Raw genomic sequence first — 25,838 nt, 5'->3', positions numbered from 1 at the left:
AGGACTATTGCACGCCTCCCTCGGCCCACCCCGAACGACCCTAAATTCCTGTCCCAACACCCCACGCCTGAGTCTTGTCATCCAGGCTTCCTCTTCTTCGGACACATTGTCTTCCACACCCATGGAATCAAAAAGGGTGGAGCAATTTGGGAAGAATATGTTGTCTTCCTCCAGTCTCGTACTGAGGTCCGTGAACACCGCATGCGTTTTGGCCCGCTATTGCCACTCTTTGTGGGATACAGTTGTGCAAGGTTTGCTGCAGATACCGGAGGAGGACCCGTGCATTTGTCTCCAAAGCTGTCACCGATGGGAGAGATGCAGCAAAGTTCATGATCCGATGTGGGCTGGACACGACTGACTCTCTGGGCAGATTGGTTGCTGCGACGGTGGACTTAAGACGCCATGCCTGGTTGCGCACTTCTGGCTTTTTGGGGGATGTCCAACAGTCTCTCATGGACATGCCCTTTGATGGCTCCTGCCTCTTTTGAGACTAGGCGGATTCGGCCTTGGAGAGATTCAAGGACTTCTGGGCTACGCTCAGTCCCTTGGTCTATCTGCTGCCTCTTGCCCCCAGCAGTCCAACTTTTGCCCCTTTCGTGGCCACTAAAGGGGCTCCCTGTCGCGTCCCCCACCCAGCCACCATACCACGCATGCTGTCCAGCATGGCTGGGGACGCGGAATCCCACATGGGCGTGGGACAGGAGACCAGAGGTCTGCCCAGTCCGCCCCTGCCCCTGCTGCAGTCTCTGAACCCTCCTAGTCCGTCCCCTCACTCCGATCCATTTGGCGGCAGGATTCGCCATCACCTGCCCCACAGTGAATCCATCACTACGGACAGGTGGGTTTTGCAGATAATTCAAAATGGCTTTTCCCTCCCTTTCGAATCTGCCCCACCGGCCATACCTCCATAAATCAGCCAACTTCCAGAGGGTCATTGGCACTTCTCTGTCAGGAAGTAGCGGCTCTCTTAGCCAAGGGAGCTATAGAGAAGGTCCCTGTGCCAGAAGTAGGTTATGGTTGTTATGCCCGCTACTTTCTGGTGCTGAAAAAAGACAAGGGCGTACGTCCTATCCTAGACCTTTAGGACCTCAACTACTTTCTCACGAAGGAGAAATTCAAAATGCGCACCCTGGCTCAGGTTCTGTCTGCCTTAGACCCAGGAGACTGTATGGTAGCGTTGGACTTGCAGGACGCTTATTTCCACATTCCCATCCTGCCTGCACCAGACGTTACCTACGATTCGTGGTAGGTCACGAGCGCTATCAGTTTACCATACTCCACTTTGGCCTTACCAGCGCCCCTCGAGTGTCACGAAAGTGATGGTGGTGGTTTCCGCTCATCTACGCAGGTTAGGGTTCTCAGTCTTTCCCTACCTCGACGACTGGCTGTTGAAGGTGAACTTGCCCCAGAAAGTCGTCTCACACCTTCAGACTACGGTGAGCCTCCTGAACATGCTGGGGTTCACTATCAACATGCCGAAGTCACACCTGACTACCTCTCAGATGCTCCCTTTCACCGAAGCTGTTCTGGACACTGCAGTTTTGGGCTTATCCTCCCTAAAAGCGAGTCCACGATATTCAGGCTATGATTCAGATCGGTCTGCCTTGGAATTCAGTGAGTCTTACTCTGAGGCTGCAGGGCCTCATGGCCTCCTGCATCCTGATACTGACACATGCCAAAGGGCATATGCGGGCTCTGCAGTGGGACTTGAAGTTCCAGTGGGCGCAGTATCAGGGGAATTTCTCAGACATGGTCCAGATCTCGGAGGGGACTGCGAAAGACCTGCAGTGGTGGCTTTTGAATCCGCATTTGGTCCATGGCAGATCCCTCTCCCTTCCCCAGCCAGATCTATCTATAATGACAGATGCCTCGCTTCTGGGTTGGTGCGGTCACATGGGAGAGGCGAAGATCAGAGGCCTCTGGTCTCTGGCGGAGTCTGGGCTCCATATCAATCTTTTGGAGCTCCGGCGATCAGGCTTGCATTGAAAGAATTTCTTCCCTCTCTCAAAGGGACAGTAGTTTAGGTGTTCATGGACAATACTACTGCCATGTTGTACTGCAACAAACAGAGTGGAGTAGGGTCCTAGACCCTTTGTCAGGAGGCACTATGGCTCTGGGAATGGCTGGAACATCAGGGCATTACCCTGGTGGTTCAACATCTGGCAAGTTTGCTTAAAGCCAGAGCGGACGAATTCATCCGTCGATGCACAGCCGATCACGAATGGCGTCTCCATCCTGAGGTGAAGCAAGATCTCTTTCAGCAGTGAGGAGAGCCTTGGTTAGATCTGTTCACCTCCGCAGAGAAGGCCAATGTCAGCTGTTTTGTGCATTGGAGTTTGCAAGGCGGTACTCGTTCTGAGACGCTTTTCGTCTTGAGTGGAACTCCGACCTCCTTTATGCCTTTCGACCTATACCACTTCTGCCCAGAGTTCTCAAAGAGATCAGTAACGACCGGGCCCAAGTCACCTTTATGGCTCCGGGCTGGGCAAGGAGAGTATGGTATCCAGAGCTACTAAGTATGGCCATTGATCATCCACTCAGACTGCCTCTTCGGGGGGGGGGGGGTGTTCTTCTGTCGCAGCAGCAGAGGACAGTTCTCCACCCAAACGTGTCCAGTTCTATCTTAATCATACTAAAGATTCCCTGGTGGACGATCAACTCTTTGTCAGATATGTGGGTGCAAAGGAAGGGAAGGTGGTGAAAAAACGTACCATCCCTCGATGGGTACTTCTTTGCATCAAGATGTGCTACGCTTTGGCCAAGAAGAAACCCCCTGAGGGCTTGCGGGTTCATTCCACCCTATCGACTGTTGTGTTAGCACGCGGAGTTCCTGTCATGGATATCTGCCAGGCAGTTACATGGGCATCCCTGCACACGTTTGCTAAACACTACTGCCTGGACAGTCAGGTCTGTCGGGACTGCTACTTTGGTCGTTCGGTCCTGCAGGACTTTCTAGTATGATCCTGGTTTGCAGCCGTCCTCCGAGGATGGCATTGCTTGGGTATCTATTCTAAGGTAAAGAATCTGCAACTAGAAGTCTCTGTCAGATGTACAAGTTACCTTCGGTGATGAAATATCTGGTAGAGACATATTCTAGTTGCAGATTCCTTATCGACCCACCCATCCTCCCTGCTTGCAAACTGATTTCTAGGGACAGGGATTCCCCCTTCAGGTCTTTATCTTTGGCGCACCAATCTCGGTGTTCTTAGCGGCTCTGCGCATTGGCTTGGAAAGTCGTTAAAAGAAACTGATGTCACTGCCCTGAAGCGGGTTCTATTTACTACTCCCGATGTCATCACGGCGACTAAGACACCAACAACGCCCACAGAGTCGACCGACTCCACCTTCCGAAGTGCTTGAAGAAAAATCTTATACCTTGTAAGCTTTTCATTGTGAGGCAAGGGGAAACACTTTGCTATTTTGCTTCCTAGTGCCTAATATCACCCTAGAAGCTTTAAATACAAGGTGATGTGTCATAACATCTGATGTCTTTTCAAAAAAGAAATTGCTGACTTCACTGTCTACCACCACACATTCAGGCTATGATCCGTAGTCTTCCAGTTTCCTTGTTTATATTTTTCAAGCCATGTGACCACACAATGGTGCAACCCACTTTCTCTTTTAGCCAAAATAATGTTTTGGTCCAGAGTGCATCAGATGATTCATTAGTTGTCGATCTGGATACTTGGTTATTGCACTGTTCTAAGGGTCATTTACTAGGGACCAAATCATCATGTCTCTGTTGAGAACAGAGGCACTTTAGGCTTTGGCCCTTTTCTGTGGTGGCAAAAAGTCCCCCTGTACCCTTAATTCATTTTCATTTCAAGCAAGTTTATCTGCAAGATTGAGTGTAGTTCGTAGGTAGCCATCCTCCTGTAACATGAAGCTCAATTTTGCGTTGCCCTGCTGTGGTGGCATATTCTGATAGATCTTAAGAATCACTGGTCTTTTATGTGGTGAGAATTTTCATTACTGAGGATAAAATTGACTGGATGACATTAATTTGTGCAACTCCTGCCATAAATGATAGCTTCACTGGACTCTAAGAGTCCATGTAGTTGTTTTTTTGGGGTTCGGCTTTATGATATTCCGTAATTGGATGACTGTTTTTGCCTTTGCTGTCATGCCTAAATTCTAATTTATCACAAGATGTCTGGCTGATCTGGGATTCTGGTGGACTTGTGGAATGGCAGGCACTTTGACAGATCACATCTCCAGGGTAGCTTCTGCTGGATTATCCTTGATCCTACCTAAGTGCGGGCTTTTCTGCTCTCATAATCCATTGGCATACCCCCTCTCATGGGGGTGCAAATCTGGTGCCCATGTGATGATTTGAGGTACTGTTCCCTCTTATTTCCTATAATTGGTAGCATAACCCTCAGATCAATTTTTGATTATCTTCAGTTGAGTGCAAACATCAGATTTCACACTTTCTTCACTCTGAATTCTCTTTAACTTGAGATGGAAGCATGGAGGTGGGTGCCAGGGACAGCATCTGTTTTTGGTTTTTTTGACCCCCTCCATGGTTAATGGCAGCACCTCCTTGGGGTCATTTTGGCTTTCTTGTATTAAAATGCTTCCCTTCTGCGTCTAGTTAAACTATCCTGGATTCAACACCTGGTATTTTCAGTATATCGTTTCTCCAGCATGACTTCAAGCCTGCTTCTCTTTTCTAGGCAGAGAGTGATACAGTGATGTGTGAGTGTAGGGCATGTGGTAGCATCAGCACCTAAGGGATTTGGGCCTCGCTGCTTTCCCACTGTATCCTAGCCGGTGGGAATTACATTTGACTTTAGCCCTTCTTTTTTTTTTCTTTTTTTTTTTTTTTCTTTTTTCTTTTTTTTAATGGATGTCTAATTCTTATACCTTTTTGCAAGTAACAGTGCTAGCGGTACTGGTGGTGTATCAATTAGCTTTTGCTTTGTGGATGACCTTGTCCATCCTTTAGGAATCTTGTGAATTGCCAGTTTAAATTTTTGTCTCTTTGACCTGTCTCCTTTACATTTTGGGAATCTGCAGAATGGCATTTGCTGAGACCCTATTTGGGCTTATGATTGCAAGTTCACAACAGTGTAATGAATCTAAGACTGGTGAATCTAAGAATCTAAGACTGGTGAAGTGCGGACACGAACAATTTGGAAGATAGTGTCATGCTTCTTTGTACAGGGCAAAGTGCTATTTATATCCGATGACGTAACATGGCATAGGATATAACCTGACCTATTCTGACAATATACAAATGGTTTGAGCTTGAGTATCTACATGGTTAGGGAACCTTATTTAGTGCAAGAAGTTGTAAAATTTCACCCAGTTTACAAATGGTCATTGAAGCTTTGTCTTGTGCCAAGTGGTTCAGAACCCTAATTTTTCATATTTAGTTGGCCATTCAACTAGAAAAAGAGCTCCCTTTGCTTTAAGAGGACACCACGTTCATCATATCCCATCTGGGTTTTCCTAGCGGAATCTGTATTACTGATTGGATCTGTTTGCGGAGCACAGTTGCCTGAATATTGTTTGAGGCTTATATCATCCAAGAGAACTTCCCATGTACTAGTCGTATGGTTATCAGATTCACCACAGCTTTTTGGTTTCTTTATTTCTGATGGATACTTCTAAACGCGGCTATAATATCTTTAAAATATTCCCGGGGAGGCTGGCTGGATCAGCAAACGGTTCACAGCAGTGCTTCTGCGAGCTACCGTTGGTGCCATGCAACTCTGTTTAGGCTTTAGCCCATCCGTGGAGTGACAGAGCTGAGACTCTTTTAAACCGCAACCCTGTGTGCAGACAGTACTTCCTTTCTTTCTGTCCCTTTGAACGTAGATCCGGAGCTCCACTCCCACTTGCAGAGATGCTATTTATGATGGGTACAGCTGCCCTGTGGAGGCAGGATCCTGCACTTTCTTCCAGGCTGGTGGTCCATCACATGTGATGGATGGGTTCTCCAAATTGTTTAGCATGGCTAGGCCCTGCCATTTCTTTCTGCTCCGCTGCACCTTCCTCCAGCATCAGAACAGCTCTTAGAGAAGCACCTATCCATTCTAATGGTAAATGTGTGAGCTTTGCACTCCAAAGGAGCCGTGAACACGGTTCAGGACTCAGAAATATGGAAGGCTTGCTGCTCCTGCTATTTCTCTATGCAGAAAATGGATGGAGGGCTTCGGACTTTCTTTAGATAGTCGTCCTCTACGAGCAGACAAATTCTGAATAATCGTCGTAGCTTGGTTCTCTCTACCCTGCATCAGGGTGACTGAATGGTAGCCTTAGCCGTGCAGGATCCTTATTTTCTTAATTTACCTATTCTCCAGTGTCTCAGACATTACTTGTGGTTCAGGGTAAGACCAAAGCTTTTTCAGTTTGATGTGCTGCCCTTGGGATTCACTGGTTCTCATTGGATGTTCACAAAAGTAATGGCGGTGGTTGCCACCCAAACTCGAGGTTGGTGATTCCAGTGTTCCCTCCTTCACCCACTGGCTATTTGAAGGGCGGGCTCGCCACTGTCTGTCGGGGACCACCTCCAGACAACTGAAAACCTGACATCATTGGTGCTCTCGCTCAGCGAGCTGAAGACATACCAACTCCTTCCCAGAGGTTTTGTTATAGGAGCTGTCTAGTCCCCAGTGCAGTTCAGACCCTTTTCTCTGCTGCAACGAGTTGATGACATTTTGGCTACCAGTGCGATGTTTCAACCTTGGTCCTGTTCCTCAGTGAGAGCAGCTCTGTGGCTTCTTGCCCTATTGGCCTTTGGCATCCTGCTTGCCAACTACACCAGGTGGCATATGAGGACCCCGCAATTCAAACTGAAGTCCCAGTGAGCCCAGCACCAAGGCAGATGCTACCCAGGTTTCGGAGATGACTGCATAAGATCTACAGTGGTGGTTGCGTGCCCACCATTGGACCAACAGCAGACCCCTCCCTCATCCCCCATGGCCGTCCTTCTAGAGGTTACTGGTATAGGGTCTTGCAGATAAGACTACCATCATGTGGTACTAAAACAAGCAGGGAGAAGTGGGGTCCTGGGCCAGTAGGGTCTGTGCCTTTAGAGGTGGGTGGAGCCGACGTCAGGGCATGTCCATGATTGCAACCATCTGGTGGGATCTTCGAACACCAGGGCAAACAAGCTCAACCAGTGGCACCTGGCCAATCATAAATGGCATCTGCATCCTTAGGCTGCAAAGGGCTCTTTCAGTTGTGGGGGCAACCCTACCTAGACCATTACATCCCCATTGAGAGCGTACAGTAACACAATCTTTGCACATTGGAGACTCCCGTACGCCTTCCTACCTATGCCCTGATGTCTGAAGAACAGGAATGACAAGGCCCAGGTTATCCTCATATCTCCAAATTGGCTCATGAAAGTGTGGTACCTGGAACTTCTGGGAATGAGCATCTGTTCCTTCCACTTTGGGAAGATCTTCTGTTACGCAGGGGGGCAGGGTTCTGCACCCAAACCTTCATAGTCCAAAACTTTATGCTTGGATATTGAATGGTATCAGTTGACTTCTTTCGATTTACCACCTAAGGTAGTGGATGTTGTCCTTGCTGTCAAGGAAGTCACTTTACTCCGGGCGCTGAAACAAAACTTAACAAGCCAAACTGTTGGACTTTTATGTTTTAAGACCGAACAGGGTCTTGCTGTGGGCACTATTAAAGGTTGTGTCAGCTCTATCACCCTTTTTGTGTTTGCTAGACTAAATATCCTTTTTTACATCACCAGTTGTGATGCAGTTTATTAAAGGTTTAACATACATGTTCACTCCCTAACCGTTTGTGATGCCTCAGTCAGAACTTTGGCTTTACTTTCCTCATTTGCACTCCATTCAGCTGCTCCTTAAGTTTTCAGGCACTGAAGACAGTAGTCCTCATTGTGATCACTTCAGCTTGTTGACTGAGTGAACTTAAGGCTCTACCTGTGCAACTGCCCTACACCACTTTTGTACTGGGCAAAGTGGTGCTGAGGACTCCCGAGACCTTCATGCCGAAAGTAGTGACTCCTTTACATGTTAGGCAAACCATCAGTTGCCCAGTATTCTTTGCCTCCGCTCACCCCTCGAAAAATTAGAGGTTGTATTGGACAGCACAGTAGCGTTAAGCTTTTACATCGATCGCACAAAGGACAGTCAGGTGCACAGTCTACTTTTTGAGGGGTTCTTTGGAGCAAAGAAAGGCAAGGCTGTGCTTAAAATGAATAAGTCATGGTTGATTGTCATCTGCATTAAGATCTGGTGATACACCTTTGCAAAAAAGCAGCCTGTGGAAGCATAGGCCAGCCCACCAGGGCAAAGGCTTCCTCCACTGCGTCAGCACATGGAGTGCATGCTGTAAACATCTCAGTGTGTGCTCTAGACATGTTAAAGCACGACGTGGCTGTATATCTTCGCAAATCACTACTGCTGTGATTGTCCGTTTCAATGGGAAAGACATTTCACCCTTTCTGCCCGGCATGATTCTGGATTGAGCATAGACCCTCCCCCTTTGGGAGTACTGTTTGGTATCTGTCCTAAAGGTGAGGATTCTGCAGTTAGAAGTATCCATTAGAAGAACTGGTTATTTACATTTTGGTAACGCCTTTTCTGGGACATTGTCTATTTAACTGCAGGTTCCTCTGTGTCCTCCTTACTCCCTGCACTGTAGAATGGTCTCTTTTTGCCATTTAAAGGTCCCAAATTAGAGATCAGCACACTGTTGCTTCCAGTTGCTTTATGCTTAGCGTCCAAGGGTGCGCAAAGGGTCAACAAGAAACTGACTTCGGCACACAGAGGTGGTGCTTACATACAACTCCACTGTGTCACTTCTGGGGCAGAACAAAGCATCAGTGGAGTTGCACAGCGCCATCTAGTGGCGCATTGGAACACTATCAGTCTTGCACATGGTGAATAGTCCAAAGATAAAGTATCTGCAGTTATACAGCTTATCCATCAGAAAGAAAGTTTCCAAAGGTAAGTAACTTGTCAATTTTTTCCACCAGAAGCTTTTTTTATATTAAATACCTAAATTTCTCATGTGTTATATCCAAAGCAATCGATGCTTGTCATGGTACACTTAAAATGCTTATTGGACTCCTAAGGCAGTTGAGTGAAAGGTTCTGGTGCTCCTGGATATTTATAGATGTAAATTTAGGTAGAACTATAGTCTCCATAGTATAGAAGTGTATGTCGCACAGTAAACACCCAGTTCTTGCTGTTATTACTTTAATTGTTTCTGTAGAATCTAAGTTGCCGTGGTTTTGTTTTTGTGACAGTGTAATAGCATGCTGTGGTGTTTACCAAAATATGTAAATGTTAACTAAATTAACTACGTGTTTAAACAAAAGTCTTGTATGTTGACAATAACAGAATTTGTACACAGCTCCCCGCAATAATGCAACACCCAAAACATGCATGTAATAGTGAATGAGATTTCAAAATACGCTTGCCATTGATGTAGAACTGCGCCTTTGTGTATGGGACATTTCTTGGTCCAAGCACTCGTAACTCACACACACTAATGTTCGTGGCTTTGTCAGCCAGCAGTTTATTTTTACATGTTCAGAAGTTCAGTTTCTCAAGTTTACCACCGTAAATTAACTAGATTATATGGATCAACATAATTACATAGTTATTAAAATGCATTTCAATGTTATTGCTCTTGTTAAAAAAATTAATTTATCCACTTAATATCTATTATTAATAGGAAAGCAATTGATTTTTATGCCTTTTAGGTGGATTTCTTGAAATGAAAACTCAGTATATTTTACCCAATAAAAGAGAAACTGAAACTGACATGTTTAAAAACACCTTGTCTTTTATTTTTGGTTCTCCTGCTTTCAGTTTTAATCTTTTTAGTTTTTTTTTTTTTGCTTTTGTATCATAAGCCACCTCGGTGGGACTGAAGTGCAACTCTTTTACTGTTCCCATAATTATATTTCTGTCTCCTTGCCTGTCACTAACAACGTTTGAATTCCGTCTTTAAACGTGTCTCTTTTCCTAATTCTGCTAATTGTGATCAGTTCTGTTTACCTATATCTCTTATTTTTTTATTGTTTGCCAGGGAGCTGACTCGGCCCGTTTTGCATGCAGTATATAGCTTCCCAGAATTCTGTATAAGGGTCTTGAAAGCCTCGGAACAATTCATTGTGACCTCTTTTTAAAGAAAGATTAATCCCAAACACCCCCCCCCCCCCCCCTTAAAAAAAAAAAAAGAAAACTACTACACACGTGCGAACTACCTTTTAGGTTTCCCCTAAGGTGACTTCAGCCTTTATCCTCCTGAGGTCCATAAAATATATATCAATTTTAATTGGATAAGAATACTCCATCTAATCAAGTAACTGACTGTAGGTTAAGGTACAGAGGTGTCTGAGAGTTACTACGTAGTGTTTTTTTTTTTTTAACAAAGTAAGCTAAATCTTGTAAATGTATATTTTCAAGCACATATTCACGATAGAGGATCTACCAATTTGGGCCTCATCTCCTGACACCCTAAAAAAAAAAAACTTTACTGTAGCCTATTTTTTTCATCCAAGTGCAGATCCTGAAACTTTTCCCGAGCCCAGCCTACAATGCTGCTTTTCTGTGATGGCAGTGCTGGAAGTCCTCCCCAGGCCTCCTCCAGTCTCTAAATTCCATGTTAAATTGTGAAGTTCAGGCTCAGGTTTCATATGCTCTTTAAAAAAATTTTCTTATTAAAAAAAACAGTTACTAATTAATATACAACTGCACTGGAATCTCAGCCACTGATCCACCACGGTGTTTTAACATGCACTGCAAAAGCTGGATCAGTAGGGGAAAGTGGTTACATTGAACTGTGGACTTTTTGAAATACCAGAGGATAGGATGGTAGCTTCACCTTATTTAAAAATGAATGTAATGTGCACGTGTGGGCTCAATCCTCCCTTGCACATTGTGGTAATTCATATTGTACATTTATTAAATCTAGGTAGGTGGGATTTTTTAAAGTGAATTTAGCTGCTGTAGCTTTACAAAAGAGCATTGGCCTGATGGACACAGCAGAAACGTGCACGTGGGTGGACTTCTAACCATGCTCTAAAGCATTGTGCTTCGTAATTAATTAGTGCAATCTACAAAATCTTTCAATCTAAATGTGATGGAAGGAGCAGTGGACATTTCATTGCTTGAGCCTGTCATTTGAACAAAAATTTTGACAGTGCATCAGTATTCCCTTTATAGTTAGGAGTTCGGGTCAGGATGGACTCTGTCTCCACGTACACAACGAATTCATGGAAGTTCCACATCTCGTGCACTTATTTTATTGATTTCAATACCTACTTTACTGCTGTGCAGCTCCTTCCCAATGTCTGTGCAGCCATACACAAGCACTATTCTGCCAGCTTAAGTTGCTTTTGGATAATTGAATGAAGACCCAATATTCCAGTCGAGCAGTTGTTAGTATTCAAAGGCGAGGATCATCTTGCACTACAAGGCAGTAGCGACACAGTCCAAGCATTTTCTTGCTTAGGTTTGATTGATTTTACTCTAAGAAGCTGTGGCGGTTGAAGATATCAGTCTGTCACTGACTAACGTAAACTAGTAGCCCTGCTATTCACTGAAATAGAAAATGTTTGATCATATTAGTAACCTTAAGTATAGGTTCTGGCATTTCGGCAATGGATGCCTATGTAATACCAATTAGTTCAGGTAGGGTTGTGGTAGGAGGTCACTGAAACTCCATGTTTGTGTGGCAGATGTTATTTTTTGCGACTACATGTCCCGCTGTATGCATATCATGTTGGTTGATAAAAGCTGCAAAATTAAAGAACCTGATTAATTGAGCAAAAGGATCAACAACATGTGTAGGCACTTCAGTCTGCCAAGTGAACAGATTGCATGGCAGCAGCCTTCTGGATGTGCCACTTTGAATACATTACACAGGAAAACATCTCCTGTGCATGGATTTGTTTACCACGGTGCAAGGCTCTGATGAAAGTGCTAAAAAAAACTAAAAAAAACTCAGGTTTGCGGCCCATACAAAAGCATCAGTCCTAGCAGATACGCTGATATCTATATTAAAGTCAGAAATAATTCTAGGAAATCCAACTATAAATAGCATAATCCATAAATCTCTAACCACTAAGGCACCAGTTTTGCTTAGACTTTTCTGTTGACAGAACTATAGACTGCATGAGATGGTGTCAAGAGTCAGCTCCCCACAAAGCTGCTAGGGCTGGGCGTTTGTACACACAGACATTAGACACCCCTTTGTTTTGCCCCTTCCTTGTCTCCTTCAGCAGTCATTCAATGACAAGCGTAAAAAGAACCTCTTTTCCCGAAAATTCCCCTTCTACAAGAACAAGGACCAGAGCGAACAGGAAACCAGTGATGTGGACCGTAAGTACAGTTTGACTCTGATGTGGCAGAGAAAGCCAAGGGAAACATGGAAAGGACCTGCTGACTTACAGTAGGGTGATTCCATGGAGACAGTTTCAAGAGCGTCAACAGGACTTGGTACAATATCAGCCTAAAATGTCAAATCGATAAATTTGCAACTACAAAAATATTACTGCAGTTACTCTGCATCCTTTCTTTGTGAATGTAGGAAACCATTTGCATATAGTAAATCAGATACTACGAAAGTTATTTGTACAGAAAAGAATTTTACATGTATTTGCGAGTCAAACAAAAGAGACGATGCACTGTAACAGCAAATATATTTACTCTAGGCTTGCAGCTTCTAGTAACCGATCACAATGTGATGCTTCTTAATTGCAAAACTTCTTCCCCCCCCCCCCGTGCTTCACTACCTGGGAAGCTGCACAGGCAATTATCTTTTTTTTTTTCACTGTGCAGGTGCCTTGTGCCATACATAAGCTTCTTACAATTTGCGACCCCCCCCAAATAATGCTCTTTTTGACCCTTTTACTACTCTTCACGCCAAAGGTGTGACAATAGTATTTCATCACAAGCCACAGACATCCCTCTTTATTGCTTCCTTTAGAGCTGCTTTCCACTACATATGCATTACACTTGAGCTGCCAGACCTTTTACAGCAGAGAAATATCAGAGTATGATGACTGGGGCTTTCCTGGTGATTCAGTTGTACTGGACCTGTAGTGTTCTTGGAACTGTCTCTTGTATTACCTGTTTTATCCATGACTGACAGTGATTTCTTTTGTGATTATCTTTTTATTGCTTGCCCTCTGGGGACTACTTTCTACAGGAGATCCCTGACGACATGGGATCAAAAGGCCTGAGTAAGTGACAAAATCCACTGAATTATATTGAACCTCCTCCAAAAAATACGTTTTGCTTATTTGTATGTTTGTCTAAGTCAGTGCGTAAAGGGTTTCATCTGTTTCAGCTTTATCTGCAGGGTAGTTTGGTGATGCTAAATGTCTGTTGATGAACATTAGCTTATTCTTAGAAATTATGCGTGTGGACCTTAGCTCGTGTGAAGTATACTGTGGTATAGTAATAAGATTTTATTAAAATATTTGTAATTGTTGTTACAATAACAATGAAACAGAACAGGTTGACCACAATTATTATTAACGTCAGTGGAAGCAAAAAACTACAAGTAAAAGGTGCCACTCCCCTTGTGTCCAAGAACAAATTGAAAAAGAATTAAAGCTAAGTTAGTTAAATGCTTATTTAGTGAAGACAGCTATCCACTTGGGGTTTCCCAGCATTTTGAGCATCAGTCTAACTCAGGGGTTTTAAAACATTAACGTCTTTAATTGTATGCGGAAAGTTGCCAATGAGGTGCAGGATCTCAGTTGTTCTTGCAAAGAGTTCCAGTGCTTGGGGCCTGTAAAAGAAAAAAAAACTGCCTGCCATATGAGTGAGTTTAACCTTAGGAACATCAGAGAGAATGGTTACGGGAGCGCAAATAGCTCCAGGTAGGAGTTGAGCTACCTCCTGAAATCGCTGACCTTTTTTGTATAATTGAGGCAGAATTGTAAAGCTTTACTCTTGGAAGACGGAATATGACAATCATTAAGCAATTGGTAATCCTGAAACTACTTAATCACCATCTTTTTTTGTTAAATGAATAATTTTTCCATGGGATCCATAAGTTTCCCATTTTCTCAGCCTTCCATGCTCCTCATAAACCGAGTTCTCCATGGTCATGTGGTCATGCAGTACTCCGTTTTGAAGCCAATAAACAGTCTTTCCACCCCCTTCCGGGGCTACAGTGCTTGAGGATGGATCAAGTTCAGGATCCTCAACTTGTGCAGGTCATTGATCATTGCCAGTGTGGCCATTTTTGGGGAGTTAGTACTATCACCCCTAGTACTGACATTGGCTTAGGAAGTTTTGTTTTCAATAAAGCATAATTTCTGATGGATACAACTACCTGTGGATTCCTCACCTAATGAATACTCCCATGGCGCCAGCATTCGACGGAAATCTTCTTCCTAGCTTCTGCACGTCGACGAGGACGTCACATTTGCCCACGCGACACCGTCTGATGTCATACAGGCAATAAGAGGTCCTCGCCGACGTCAGTTCCCTTTTTTCCGTGGCATTCGAAACGGTTACCTTCGAGGGAGCTACTGTTGCTTTCGAAGTTACAGTGTGTTTTTCTACTGCGTCTTTTTTCTCTGAGGTTACTATGTCTCAGAGGAAGTCTGGTTTCAAGCCCTGTCGGGAGTGTGGGGGCAAGATGTCCGAAAGCCCTGAAGGAGCGTGAAGCACAGTTTTCCTGGTGGCCATAACATCTGCAAGCGTGGCGAAGTCGAAGAGAAAGGAGAAGAGACATCATAAAAAGTCCTCCTCGCCGAAGTCTCATCGGCGTCATCGAGACTTCCGGCGCCATTCGAGCAAGGAGAGGTCTCGATCGAGGTCGCCGTCTGCTCGGCGTCGGAAGACTTGGGAGGTCAGTCACTCCACATCCATCGACGCCGTTGCCTTCTCCAGCTTCGCCGACTTCGCCTGGGCAGACGTCTTCAGTGGTTGAGGTGCCACAGCCCCAGGTGTTCTCTCCGGCGTCGCAGACGTCGAGGCCGGTGTCGGGGTCGCCTTTGATCCAGGCACCCCAGTATCCGGCTTTCCCGGCCCCTGGAGCCGATAATACCGCATTTTTAAATGCGATGTTTACCATCTTCCAGCAGATGGCTCCAGGCAGTGCTCCGACTGGTCCTTCGGGCCCGTTGGCTTTCAGCTTGGGTGCTCTGGCACCGCTACGGCCAGCACCCTTTATGCCCTTTCTCCCCTTGGGGAATGTGGGCTCGGCGCCAGTGTCGGCTCTGGTGGCTCCAGAGGTTTCGGCCCCGGAGGTTTCGGCTCCATCGACTTCGGGGTTTCGGCCAGTGACCCCAACAGGACCATCTGAGACTCCGAGACGCACCTTTCTTCATCCGGCTCCTAGCTCGGCGTCGAAGCTTCCTGTGGCACCTGACATGGCGTCGGATGGATCCGGCGATCGGCGTCGCTCCTCGACTTCTGCAGATGCCATGTCGATGCCGCGTATTGAAGAGAGGTTACATTCTAGGAGACGTGCTCTCCGTCTTTTGGAGGAACAGGAATATCAACGGGTCCTGGAGGAAGGAGAAATTGAGGATTCTGGCGAGGGTTCTCATGTACTGGATACAGCTAGTGGCCTTGATACTTCCCCTGAGTGGGACTTGTCATCTCCAGGGGAGTATACTAAGGAGGCAGCCACTTTTCATGCTGTAGTAAGGAAGGCGGCTAACTTCCTCGAACTGCCTTTGCCGGTGGCTGAGGCGAAACAAAATTTACTAACTGAGGTCTTACATCCGGCCTCTACTGCGGCAGAGCCTCTTTTACCATTCAACGAGGCTTTGCTTGAACCGGTATTGGAGGTCTGGAAGAAGCCGGTATCTTCCTCGGCTGTTAATAGGTCTGTGGCCAGGAGGTATCGGGCTGCACCAGCTGACCCTGGCTTTCTGTCCAGACACCCTACGCCGGAGAGCTTGGTGGTCCAGGCTTCCTGTTCTGCTAGATCTGCGCCTGGATCTTTTCCAACAGTGCCGGGGGACAGAGACTCCAAAAAGTTGGACTCACAGTCGAAGAAAGTATTTTCGTCTTGTAGCATGGCGTTGAAGTCCACCAACGCTACATGTATCTTGGGGAGGTACATCTATGCTCTTATGGACGAGATAACATCATCGCATACAGAGCTTCCTCAAGGACTCTTGAATATCGTGTCGGATGCTCAGGCTGCTGCAACCCAGGTTATCCAATCTGGGTTGGATACAACTGACTGGACTAGTGGCTAGAGCGATGGGCACGGCGGTGGTTGCGAGGAGACAAGCTTGGCTTCGCAACTCAGGGTTCTCTTCGGATGTGCAGTCGACCCTGTTGGACCTCCCGTTTGATGGGGACAAGCTTTTTGGTGCCAAAGCGGATTCTGCCTTGGAGAGGTTTAAAGAAAGCAGGGCCACGGCCAAGTCATTAGGACTGCAAGCCGCTTCTTCTGCCTCCTCCAGGTTTTTTAGGAGGTTTCGAGGATTTGGTCGTGGCTCATCCTCCTCTTCCTTTCGGGGGAGATTCCAACAACCTACCTCCTCTCTCACCTTTAGATCAATTAGAGGGAGGAGTAGGGTCCGTACTAGGGGAGCCTCTTAGCAGCACTCTGCCTCTTCCTCGTCCTCTGGAGGGGTGCAGCAGGGGAAGCAGCCTTAGGCTTCCACCAATTCCCACTCACTCCTCTCCTGTAGGGGGAAGGTTACTGCATTTTCTTCACAAGTGGGAAGTTATCACATCAGACACCTGGGTTACCAGCATTGTGGGAAAAGGCTACACCCTTCCCTTTCGGGAGTTTCCGCCCCTCCCATCTTATTGTTCAAAAGAACACCTCCTGTTAGAACAGGAGGTTCAAGTCCTCCTTTCAAAGGGCGCGGTGGAGTTGGTTCCAGAGCAGGAAAAGGGTCAAGGTTGTTACTCAAGGTACTTCCTGATTCCCAAGAAGGATGGTCGATTGCGACCAATCCTGGACCTGAGGATTTTGAATTGGTTCCTCAAACAGGAAAAGTTCAAGATGCTGACCCTAGCTCAGGTGCTTTTGGCGTTGAACAAGGGAGATTGGATGGTGTCTGTCGACTTGCAGGATGCTTATTTTCACATCCCAATTCTCAAGTCGCACAGGAAGTATCTCTGTTTTGTGGTGTGGTCGCAGCACTATCAGTTTGCGGTCCTCCCGTTTGGTCTTACTTCAGCACCTCGAGTCTTCACGAAGGTGATGTCGGTGGTTGCGGCAGAGCTCAGAAGGAAGGGGATAGCAGTATTCCCTTACCTAGACGACTGGTTGATCAAAGCCAAGTCCCCGGAGCTTGTGTTGCATCATCTACAGTCGACAACCCAGTTGTTGTTCGATCTGGGCTTTTCGGTGAACGTGCCCAAGTCTCACCTAGAGCCCTCTCAACGCCTTCTGTTCATAGGGGCAGTATTGGATACAACATTGGATTGAGCCTTTCCTCCGCCTCAGCGGATTCAAGATATTCAGGAGTTGGTTCCAATGTTTCAAAGTGGAGCGGTTGTTCCAGTCCTCAAGGTCCTTCGTCTGCTCGGTCTGTTTGCCTCCTGTATACTGTTGGTCACGCATGCTCGCTGGCACATGAGGGCTCTTCAGTGGTGCCTCCGAAGGCAGTGGTCTCAACACAAAGGAGATCTCGAAGGTTCTGTCAAGATCTCCAGAGATGCTGCTACGGACTTGAAGTGGTGGATTGCGGGCGACAATCTTTCCCAAGGAAGGCCATTCACGCAGTCGCCACCAGTGACCACGGTCATAACGGATGCTTCCACTCTAGGGTGGGGGAGCTCATCTGGGGGATCTGGAGATCAAAGGGCTTTGGTCTCCAGAGGAACAGATTTTTCATATCAATCTGTTGGAATTGTGGGCTGTACGTCTGGCTCTCAAGGCCTTCCCCCCCATCCCTTTGCGGTCAGTTGTGTCAGGTCCTGACGGACAATACTACCGCGATGTGGTATATAAACAAGCAGGGAGGAGTAGGGTCGTACCTTCTCTGCAGAGAAGCTCTTCTACTATGGTCCTGGGCAAAGGACCATCAGATTTGCTTGGTAGCAAATCATCTGACCGGAGTCTTGAATGTACGTGCGGACGGTCTCAGTCGCCATTTCTCGGTCGACCACGAGTGGCGTCTCCATCCAGTTCAAGTCCGTGTAATCTTCCAGCTGTGGGGGGTTCCTCGGATAGATCTGTTTGCCACCCGGGAGAACTCGCACTGTCCGTTATTCTGCAGCCTCCAGTATCCGGTGCAGGGGGCTTTGGGGGACGCGTTTCAGAGAACCTGGTGCGACCAGTTGCTTTACGCGTTTCCCCCCATACTCTTGATTCCTCGAGTATTGAGGAAAATTCGCCAAGACCGGGCCCAAGTCATCTTAATAGCTCCGGATTGGCCAAGGAGGGTGTGGTATTCCGACCTTCTCCAACTCTCACTGTGCCCTCCGCTCAGTCTCCCTCTCAGGGCAGACGTCCTCTCGCGGTCGCAGGGGCAGGTTTTACACCCCAACCTCCAGAGTCTGCACCTACATGCCTGGAGATTGAACGGGGCAACCTGAGTTCCTTCTCTCTCCCACCTGATGTAGTGGATGTTATCTTAGCGGGCAGGCGACACTCCACTAAAACTATCTACGCTAATAGGTGGTCTAAATTTGTGATATGGTGTGGAGAGAAAGATTGATCCCTTACGTGCTCATTTGTCAGATGTTTTATCTTTTGCTTTGTCTTTAGCGCAGAAAGGTTGTGCAGTGGCTACTATTAAAGGTTACTTGTCTGCCTTGTCAGCCTTCATTTGTCTTCCAGACCAACCATCGTTATTTAAATCTCCTATAGTACTTAGATTCTTGAAGGGCCTTATGAATAAATAGCCTCCAAAACCTTTTGTTATGCCTCAATGGGATTTGTCCTTGGTCCTGACTTTCCTTATGGGGTCCCCTTTTGAGCCTATGCATTCTTGCCCCTTAAGGTTCTTAGTTATTAAAACAGTTTTCCTGGTGGCCATAACATCCGCAAGGAGAGTGGGTGAGTTGCAGGCTTTATCGGTAAAACCCCCGTATACAACTTTTTATGGGGATAAGGTGGTGTTGAGGACCAAGGCTGCTTTCCTTCCGAAGGTTGTTTCACCCTTCCATTTGGCTCAAACAATTACTCTGTCCACGTTCTATCCTCCGCCTCATCCTTCAAAGGAAGAAGAGAGACTTCATCGCTTGGACCCAAAGAGGGCGTTAAGCTTCGTCATAGACAGAACGAAGGATTTCAGGCTGGATGATCAGCTTTTCATCGGATACGTGGGCAAGAGGAGAGGAAAGGCAGTCCACAAGAGAGCACTCTCCAGGTGGGTTGTTCTTTGCATTAAAATTAGTTACTCTTTAGCAAAGAAGGATCCTCCTGATGGTATTAGAGCTCATTCCACCAGGGCTAAGTCGGCCACTTCGGCCTTGGCTAGGGGTGTTCCTGTGGTCGACATCTGCAAGGCCGCAACTTGGTCGTCCCTTCACACTTTTGCGAAGCATTACTGCTTGGACTCCGAGGTCAGAAGGGACGGCCATTTTGCACGGTCAGTGCTGCAGGATTTCTTGGTTTGACCATACAGGCACCCACCACCGGGCGTGGTACTGCTTTGGGACTCTATTCATTAGGTGAGGAATCCACAGGTAGTTGTATCCATCAGAAGAACGAGTTACTTACCTTCGGTAACGACTTTTCTGGTGGATACATTAGTTACCTTTGGATTCCTCACGGTCCCACCCGCCTCCCCGTTGCCTTTTTGGTCTCACCAAGTAATCCTTGAGTGTGCTCCTCTTGGTCTTTAGGACTGCAATAGATTATGTATATATGGATATTTGTATATATTTATTTTTGTATATACATATTTAGTGTATATATGTATTGATTTAAAAAAAAAAAAAAGTTATATTAAATCTATAGCCATCTTCTTGATGTGTAGTTTACAATGTTATGAGATGTTGCCTTTATCTTTCATTGCATTGGATTATTGTTCTCAGGCACGTAAAAAATGTTGGTACTGACGTCGGTGAGGACCTCTTATTGCCTGTATGACGTCAGACGGCGTCGCGTGGGCAAATGTGACGTCCTCGTCGACGTGCAGAAGCTAGGAAGAAGATTTCCGTCGAATGCTGGCGTCATGGGAGTATTCATTAGGTGAGGAATCCACAGGTAGCTAATGTATCCACCAGAAAAGTCGTTACCGAAGGTAAGTAACTCGTTCGCTTGGCACATGCCCAGAAAACGTTAAAGAATGATCCCCTCAAGCCAGCAAATGAGTCTCACACCTGCCCAATATTTATTTAGTTATCTGAAAGGATACACTTTGCAGCATTTTGAGATGTATTAGGGCTTAAACTGGATTGGATAGCAAGCTCAGGTCAGTTACTAATCTTTCCCTCAGTCCGTCAGGGGAGTCCAATATATTATTCAAGCGATTGGTGAGCTTTTCTTCAGTTAGATTTCTAACCTCTAAAGTTGATTAATCAAGTACCTCGTTCCAGTTTAGATCATAGCTGAGGAGAGCATGTATGTGTTGTACATTGGTACGCATCCTAGTTTGAGTGAAGTCAAACCCAGATCACAGCTTGGTAAAAGCTTTAATAACAGTTCCATTCATATATCACAGTCTGAGACTCTGATTTGAATCTAAATGTTTATACTCTTTACTGCCTCTATAGTGGTCCTTGCATATAATAGTTTTTTTTAATTATGCTCCTGCTTTTCTAATTTTTCACTTGAGGTTGCTTCTCCAAAAATATATGTACTGTCGTGGTCCAGTGAAATAATGATCAAACACTTGTATTCCCATGAAGGTACTGCAGATACGTTCCAACCTTCCATGGCCATTCTGTCAAATCAGATACACCCCTCCTCCAGGGTAAAATATACAGAGTAACCGAATGCAATCACACAGCAACCCAGTGATAGAAGTATTGATGCAGTTGGATGAATACCCCCTCCCCCAAAGCTGCTTTGGTTCCCCCAGTTCACCTGCATCCTGCTTAAACCTTTCAAGAATCATCATCAGCACAAGGTCCACGAATAGATCTTTAGCTTGTTTATTCCCAGATATTTATTATCAGACATACTCATCCTGAGGTGATAATTAGAAAGAGAATCCTCATTACAATCTCACATTGGAAACAGAATGCACTTCAACTAACTTATACTAGACCATGCATACCACACAAAAACATAAAAAATGTACAACAGTTGGGATAATGTGTCCCATACGTACATGATGAGCTGTGGAATGGCTTCAGCGTACAACAATAACCTATCTTCTGAGACATCTCACTAGTAAAACCCCTGTATCAAGTGGTCCATTATGACCCAGCACACCAGAGCTGACGTGAATAGTATTTGGGACAGAACGTACCCCTGCCTCGTGCCACTCCCCCAGTTGAAGGTGCCTGTCATAACTCCATTCAACCTGGCCTCCTTAGTAGAGCTAGTACAAAGAAAGTTAACCAACACCAAGAACAAGAGTTTGTAATCCATATTCTTAGAGACCCAAATAGAAAGTGTTGCTCAAGCAAGCCAATTCCTTCTCTGCATCTAGAGTCAAAGTTGCAAAAGGGCCTTCTTGAGCTTTATCTTTACTTTGGTTCCAGTGAGTGAGTAAATGCACCATTGTGCTTGTAATTTAAGCCCAGGGTATGTCAGTCTCTTTATGAACCTCTGTGATTTGGTTAAAGTAGATTCATAATTCTACCTTACAAGATTTTTTCATATGTTCCCAAAAGTATATTTGCTAAATATAAAACATCACAGGCCATTCCTGGATCTGCATTCAGCTCTACATTTCTCCTTTAAAATGTTTTCTAGCTTTATATTTGGCCGAGGAAAGCAGTTGGCACCTAAAAGCATGCATTACAGCATGCATTAATATATCACTTCCGAGGATTCAGTTTTGTTTCCCACATGAGTGGGACTAAACTATTTTCTCATTGAGAGCAGACACCTAAAGGACTCTTCAAGAAATCACACTATTCTAACTGTAACAACTCCAGGTGTTGTTTATTTGATTCTGTGATAAAGAAAACAGGGCTCCCTAGGATATGCCATTGGACAGTTGGACTGTGAGGTTATTGATTCATAATACATAGCAGATTTTCAAGGAAAAATCCAACTCCATAATTTTTGAGACACCACCTTTTTTGCCACCATTTCTGAAATTTGTTACACTTGTCTGCAGACAGTTTCTGACAACAATTAAGTGACACATATGATTATATCAGCATTCACTGGGAATTCATGTTGACTGTATGACTGTTTAGCTTGCCTACACCATTACAAAAGTGAACCATAACCAAGTGCAGGTCAGTCTTGGTGGATCCCCTGAAATACCTGGCAATCCCAAACTCATAAGCCTTACTCCTGTGTCTGGAAACACACACGTTTTGCCTTATTAGTGAGACGGTGCAACTTGAGTTCCTGTAGCCCATCAGAGTTGTGTTCGACCACTGGGTAGACGCTTTCCACTAAAGACTCACTTAGGCAGCAAAAATGTATGGACCCAAATGTTTAAATTGTTATTAAGCTTTCAGCAGAACCATAAGCACTTTCAGTTTAGAGATCCCAGTTGTTATAGAACATATGATCTAAAATGGAATCAAGTGGTACCTAAAGTATTAGTAGCAGTCATTCATTCAAGCATCCCCAGTTATTGCTGTTCACATTGTTAAATCCCTCTCCATAAATAAAAGGGGTTGCTCATGTCAGGCCCTCCTAATTGACTCAATCCACACTTCATTGATGAGGTTAAACATGGAAAGTTATGTTTGGTGTTCTTTCATGCCTGGTGAAAGTGACTCTTACCTATCAATTAAATGTTAAGCTTTTCTTAGACTAATGTAGCAGTAAATACCCTTCTCTAGTTCAAAAAGAACACAGTGCAATTCAGAGGAATTTGATCATGATTAATTTAAGCATTGCCTTGATCATTTTTAAAATAAATTTATTTTAAATTAATTCTGGGCAAACTACTGAAAATGAATGCTTTTAATTGATTCATCGTGGTCCACTGGCTTCAGAACGTACAATATGATGATGATGATGATGAGGAGCAGGCAGACAACTGAGGCTAGAGTGTACTTGGACCTACAAAATGCTAGTGGGTGGAAAGATTTTCCTGAGACCAAGTTAAAATCTTAAACAGGACCGCCCACAGAATAGTGCATCCTTTGTAATGATTGTTCACAGGGCAGCAAAAGTTCTTTACTTGTAGTTACCCACAGTAGACATGAGGGCTAATTTATTGACGGAAACTTTACTGGTTATGCCTGTCACATCAGAGCCCTTGCTCCCATAAAATCAGTTGCTATCAGAGACCTTATAGTGAAGAAGAGTGTTCTCAATCCTACAATGGCAATGAAATAGCCCAGTTTAGACATAGTATTTAGTGTGGCGTAGAACCTCCAGTACCTGGGAAAGGCCTTTGAACCTAGAAAACTTCAAAGCTGTGCATGGGATGCCGACGCATGAGATTCGTGTTATACTAATACATTATATATGGTCATTAATTTATGTCAATATTATTGTACTCGACACCTTGTAATGTGACTTTCATGTAAAAACTTTTTTTAATTAGTAAATAAAATGAACACATAAATATACAGAAGTATGAAGGCTTTTCCCAGGCCACATGTTACTCGATAGACCACTAGGCCATTTACTTCATGTTCCACCTGTACTCTGACTATTATGTGGACATACAAAAGCAGCTCCTTACCCAATACCCAAAGTACTGCATTAATGAATGTGGATGCCAGTTAATTTTCATATATCCTCCACACCCCAGAGTAATTTGCGTTACGATTGCAATAATTTTGAAGACTCGGAAAAAACCCAGCCCTGCACGCCAACAAAGGACTAAAATTGTGTTAGCTGTCAAGTGTGCCTTCATTTTCTTGCCGGAATGCCGACTGCAAGGGGGATTATTCAAGGTCAAAGTCAGAAATAAAATAACTGCACAGACTTCAGATTTCTGTGTCCTTATTTTATCTGTTTTATTTGCTAACTGAAACATTTATGAATAAAAATGACTTTACCAGGTGTCTTTTGCAGTAATATCGATTGGAAAGTGTGACCTTATATAGTATATTATCATAACACTAATTTCAGGTGCAAGCATTGCACTGATAGCTCCTATCACAAACTTATATAAAGCCTTGCTTGGTTCTTCCAGTCCATTGTCCAGTAAGCTAGCTGACATAGGCCAGCCTCTAGTCGTCCAGCCTTTCTCATCAGATATCTCACCCCAGAAGCCTTAGTGGTACAAGCAAGATTAACTCAAACACATTTTCTTCTGCACTGCCTGATCAAGAGTTGAAGCGCATTGACAAGTCAGCAAAGAGTATGTCATCTGCCTGTTTGGCCCTGTGGTGCCTGGAGGTAGTCTACCTTTTAGACTATTTTAAACATGTTTGTGACCGGTGAGATTCAGAATGGACAAGATGTTGCCAAATATATTTTACAGTCTAGTTTTGACATAGTGGACTATATGGGTTATGCCATGGACTGAAGTGTTGTGATATGACATAATGCACGGATACCCTGGCGTCTCCAACAAACATGCCTTTCGACGGATGGAGGCCTTTTGAGGAAAAAGATTAATTGAAACTAGAATGCAGCAAAGATGGATGTATGTGTTCCAACCCACGCTGTAGGCATGCTCTTACTGGCCAGCCAGCTCTGCCATCAGAACAGAAGGTTTAAGAGGCTACTCCTGAGTTCTAACCTATCTACATCAGTTTCTCTCACAACTAGCTCAGCAGCTGGCTCAGACTTTTCACTGCTTTATTAGCACGATGGTGACTGAGACTGCAAGCGCCATAAAGGGCAACCGATTTAGACGACCTCTTCCTCCCCTTTAACAGTGGCTTCCAAGCCACTTTAATTTTCCCTTGCAGGACCATGCACAGCCAGTAGGTGACACAATTTGATTTTTCATACATTGCTGGGAATCAATCAGTTCAGAGCAGTGGGTGTTGCAAATTATTCAAAAAGTGTATGCCCTACCATTCGTTTCACCCCTCCTTCTTGTATTCCAACCATTATTTCTCAAGTACCTGCAGATACTACTGGTGTCTTTCTGCAGAAAATAAAATATCTGTGGCCAAGAGGCCCATGAAAGGGTGCTGGACTCGGAAATGAGTGAGTGGCGTTATTTCCACTACTTCCTGGTTCCCAAGAAGGATGGGGGGCTGTCTGTGCTTTTGGATCTTTGCTCCCTGAATGCCTTGATAGGGAAGGAGAAGTTCAAAGCCATTCTGGGCCAGGTTATTTTTGTTCTTGACCCAGGGAATTGGATAGTAGCCTTGGACCTGCAGGAGGCATATTTGCATGAGCCTGTCCTGCAGTTGCACAAACCTTTGGTTTGTGATGGAGCATTTTGGAGTTAATTATTCCCCTTGGACATTTACAGAGGTTATGGCAGTGGTCACTGCCTCCATCGCAAGTCGACGACCTGCTCCTCAAAGCAGGCTGGCCCAGTCAGCCAAGGACCACCTCTAAACACTGATGGACATTTTTCAGTGTTTTCTGACAGCAAACCAGAGTATCTTCTGACACACATAGGATTCCCGTCAAAGGGCCTACCCTGAACACAGTGGTGTTGAAGGTGTTTTAGGCTATGATTACAATGTTTTGGGATCAGTCCTGAGTTTCATTGAGATTGGTTCTGAGACTTCCTGGACTGCTGGCCATGTACAGCCTCTTGGTCCCCTGTGCTAGTTAGCACATGCAGGCCCTGTTGTAGAACCTTTGTTTCCAGTGGGCCCAGCATAGTATCTACCACTCCAGTTCCATGCATATCTTTTAGAAGATAGCTCTGTATCTTCTGTGGTAACAGGTGAACATCAACTTCTCATACTGCAGGTTGTTATCCATACCCCATCCGAGGCTCA

The 25,838-nt window shown here is 45.1% G+C and overlaps 1 protein-coding gene across 8 annotated transcripts in view; it reads left to right on the top strand.

The window, feature by feature from the left end:
• The window catches only part of DLG1 (discs large MAGUK scaffold protein 1), a 953,275-nt gene that overhangs the window by 797,674 nt on the left and 129,763 nt on the right, over nt 1-25,838 (top strand). For 3 of the 8 annotated variants that reach the window (XM_069213153.1, XM_069213152.1, XM_069213156.1), the window contains one exon: nt 13,156-13,189. In XM_069213153.1, the coding sequence (XP_069069254.1) occupies nt 13,156-13,189 (34 nt within the window). Of the gene's footprint in view, nt 1-12,226; nt 12,327-13,155; nt 13,190-25,838 lie in introns of all 8 variants that reach the window. The other 5 variants (XM_069213149.1, XM_069213148.1, XM_069213154.1 and 2 more) reach the window with 2 other exon arrangements.

This window comes from Pleurodeles waltl, chromosome 11 (assembly GCF_031143425.1).
Source record: "Pleurodeles waltl isolate 20211129_DDA chromosome 11, aPleWal1.hap1.20221129, whole genome shotgun sequence".
NCBI classification, from domain to species: domain Eukaryota; kingdom Metazoa; phylum Chordata; class Amphibia; order Caudata; family Salamandridae; genus Pleurodeles; species Pleurodeles waltl.
This window is presented reverse-complemented; position numbering and strand designations above follow the sequence as displayed.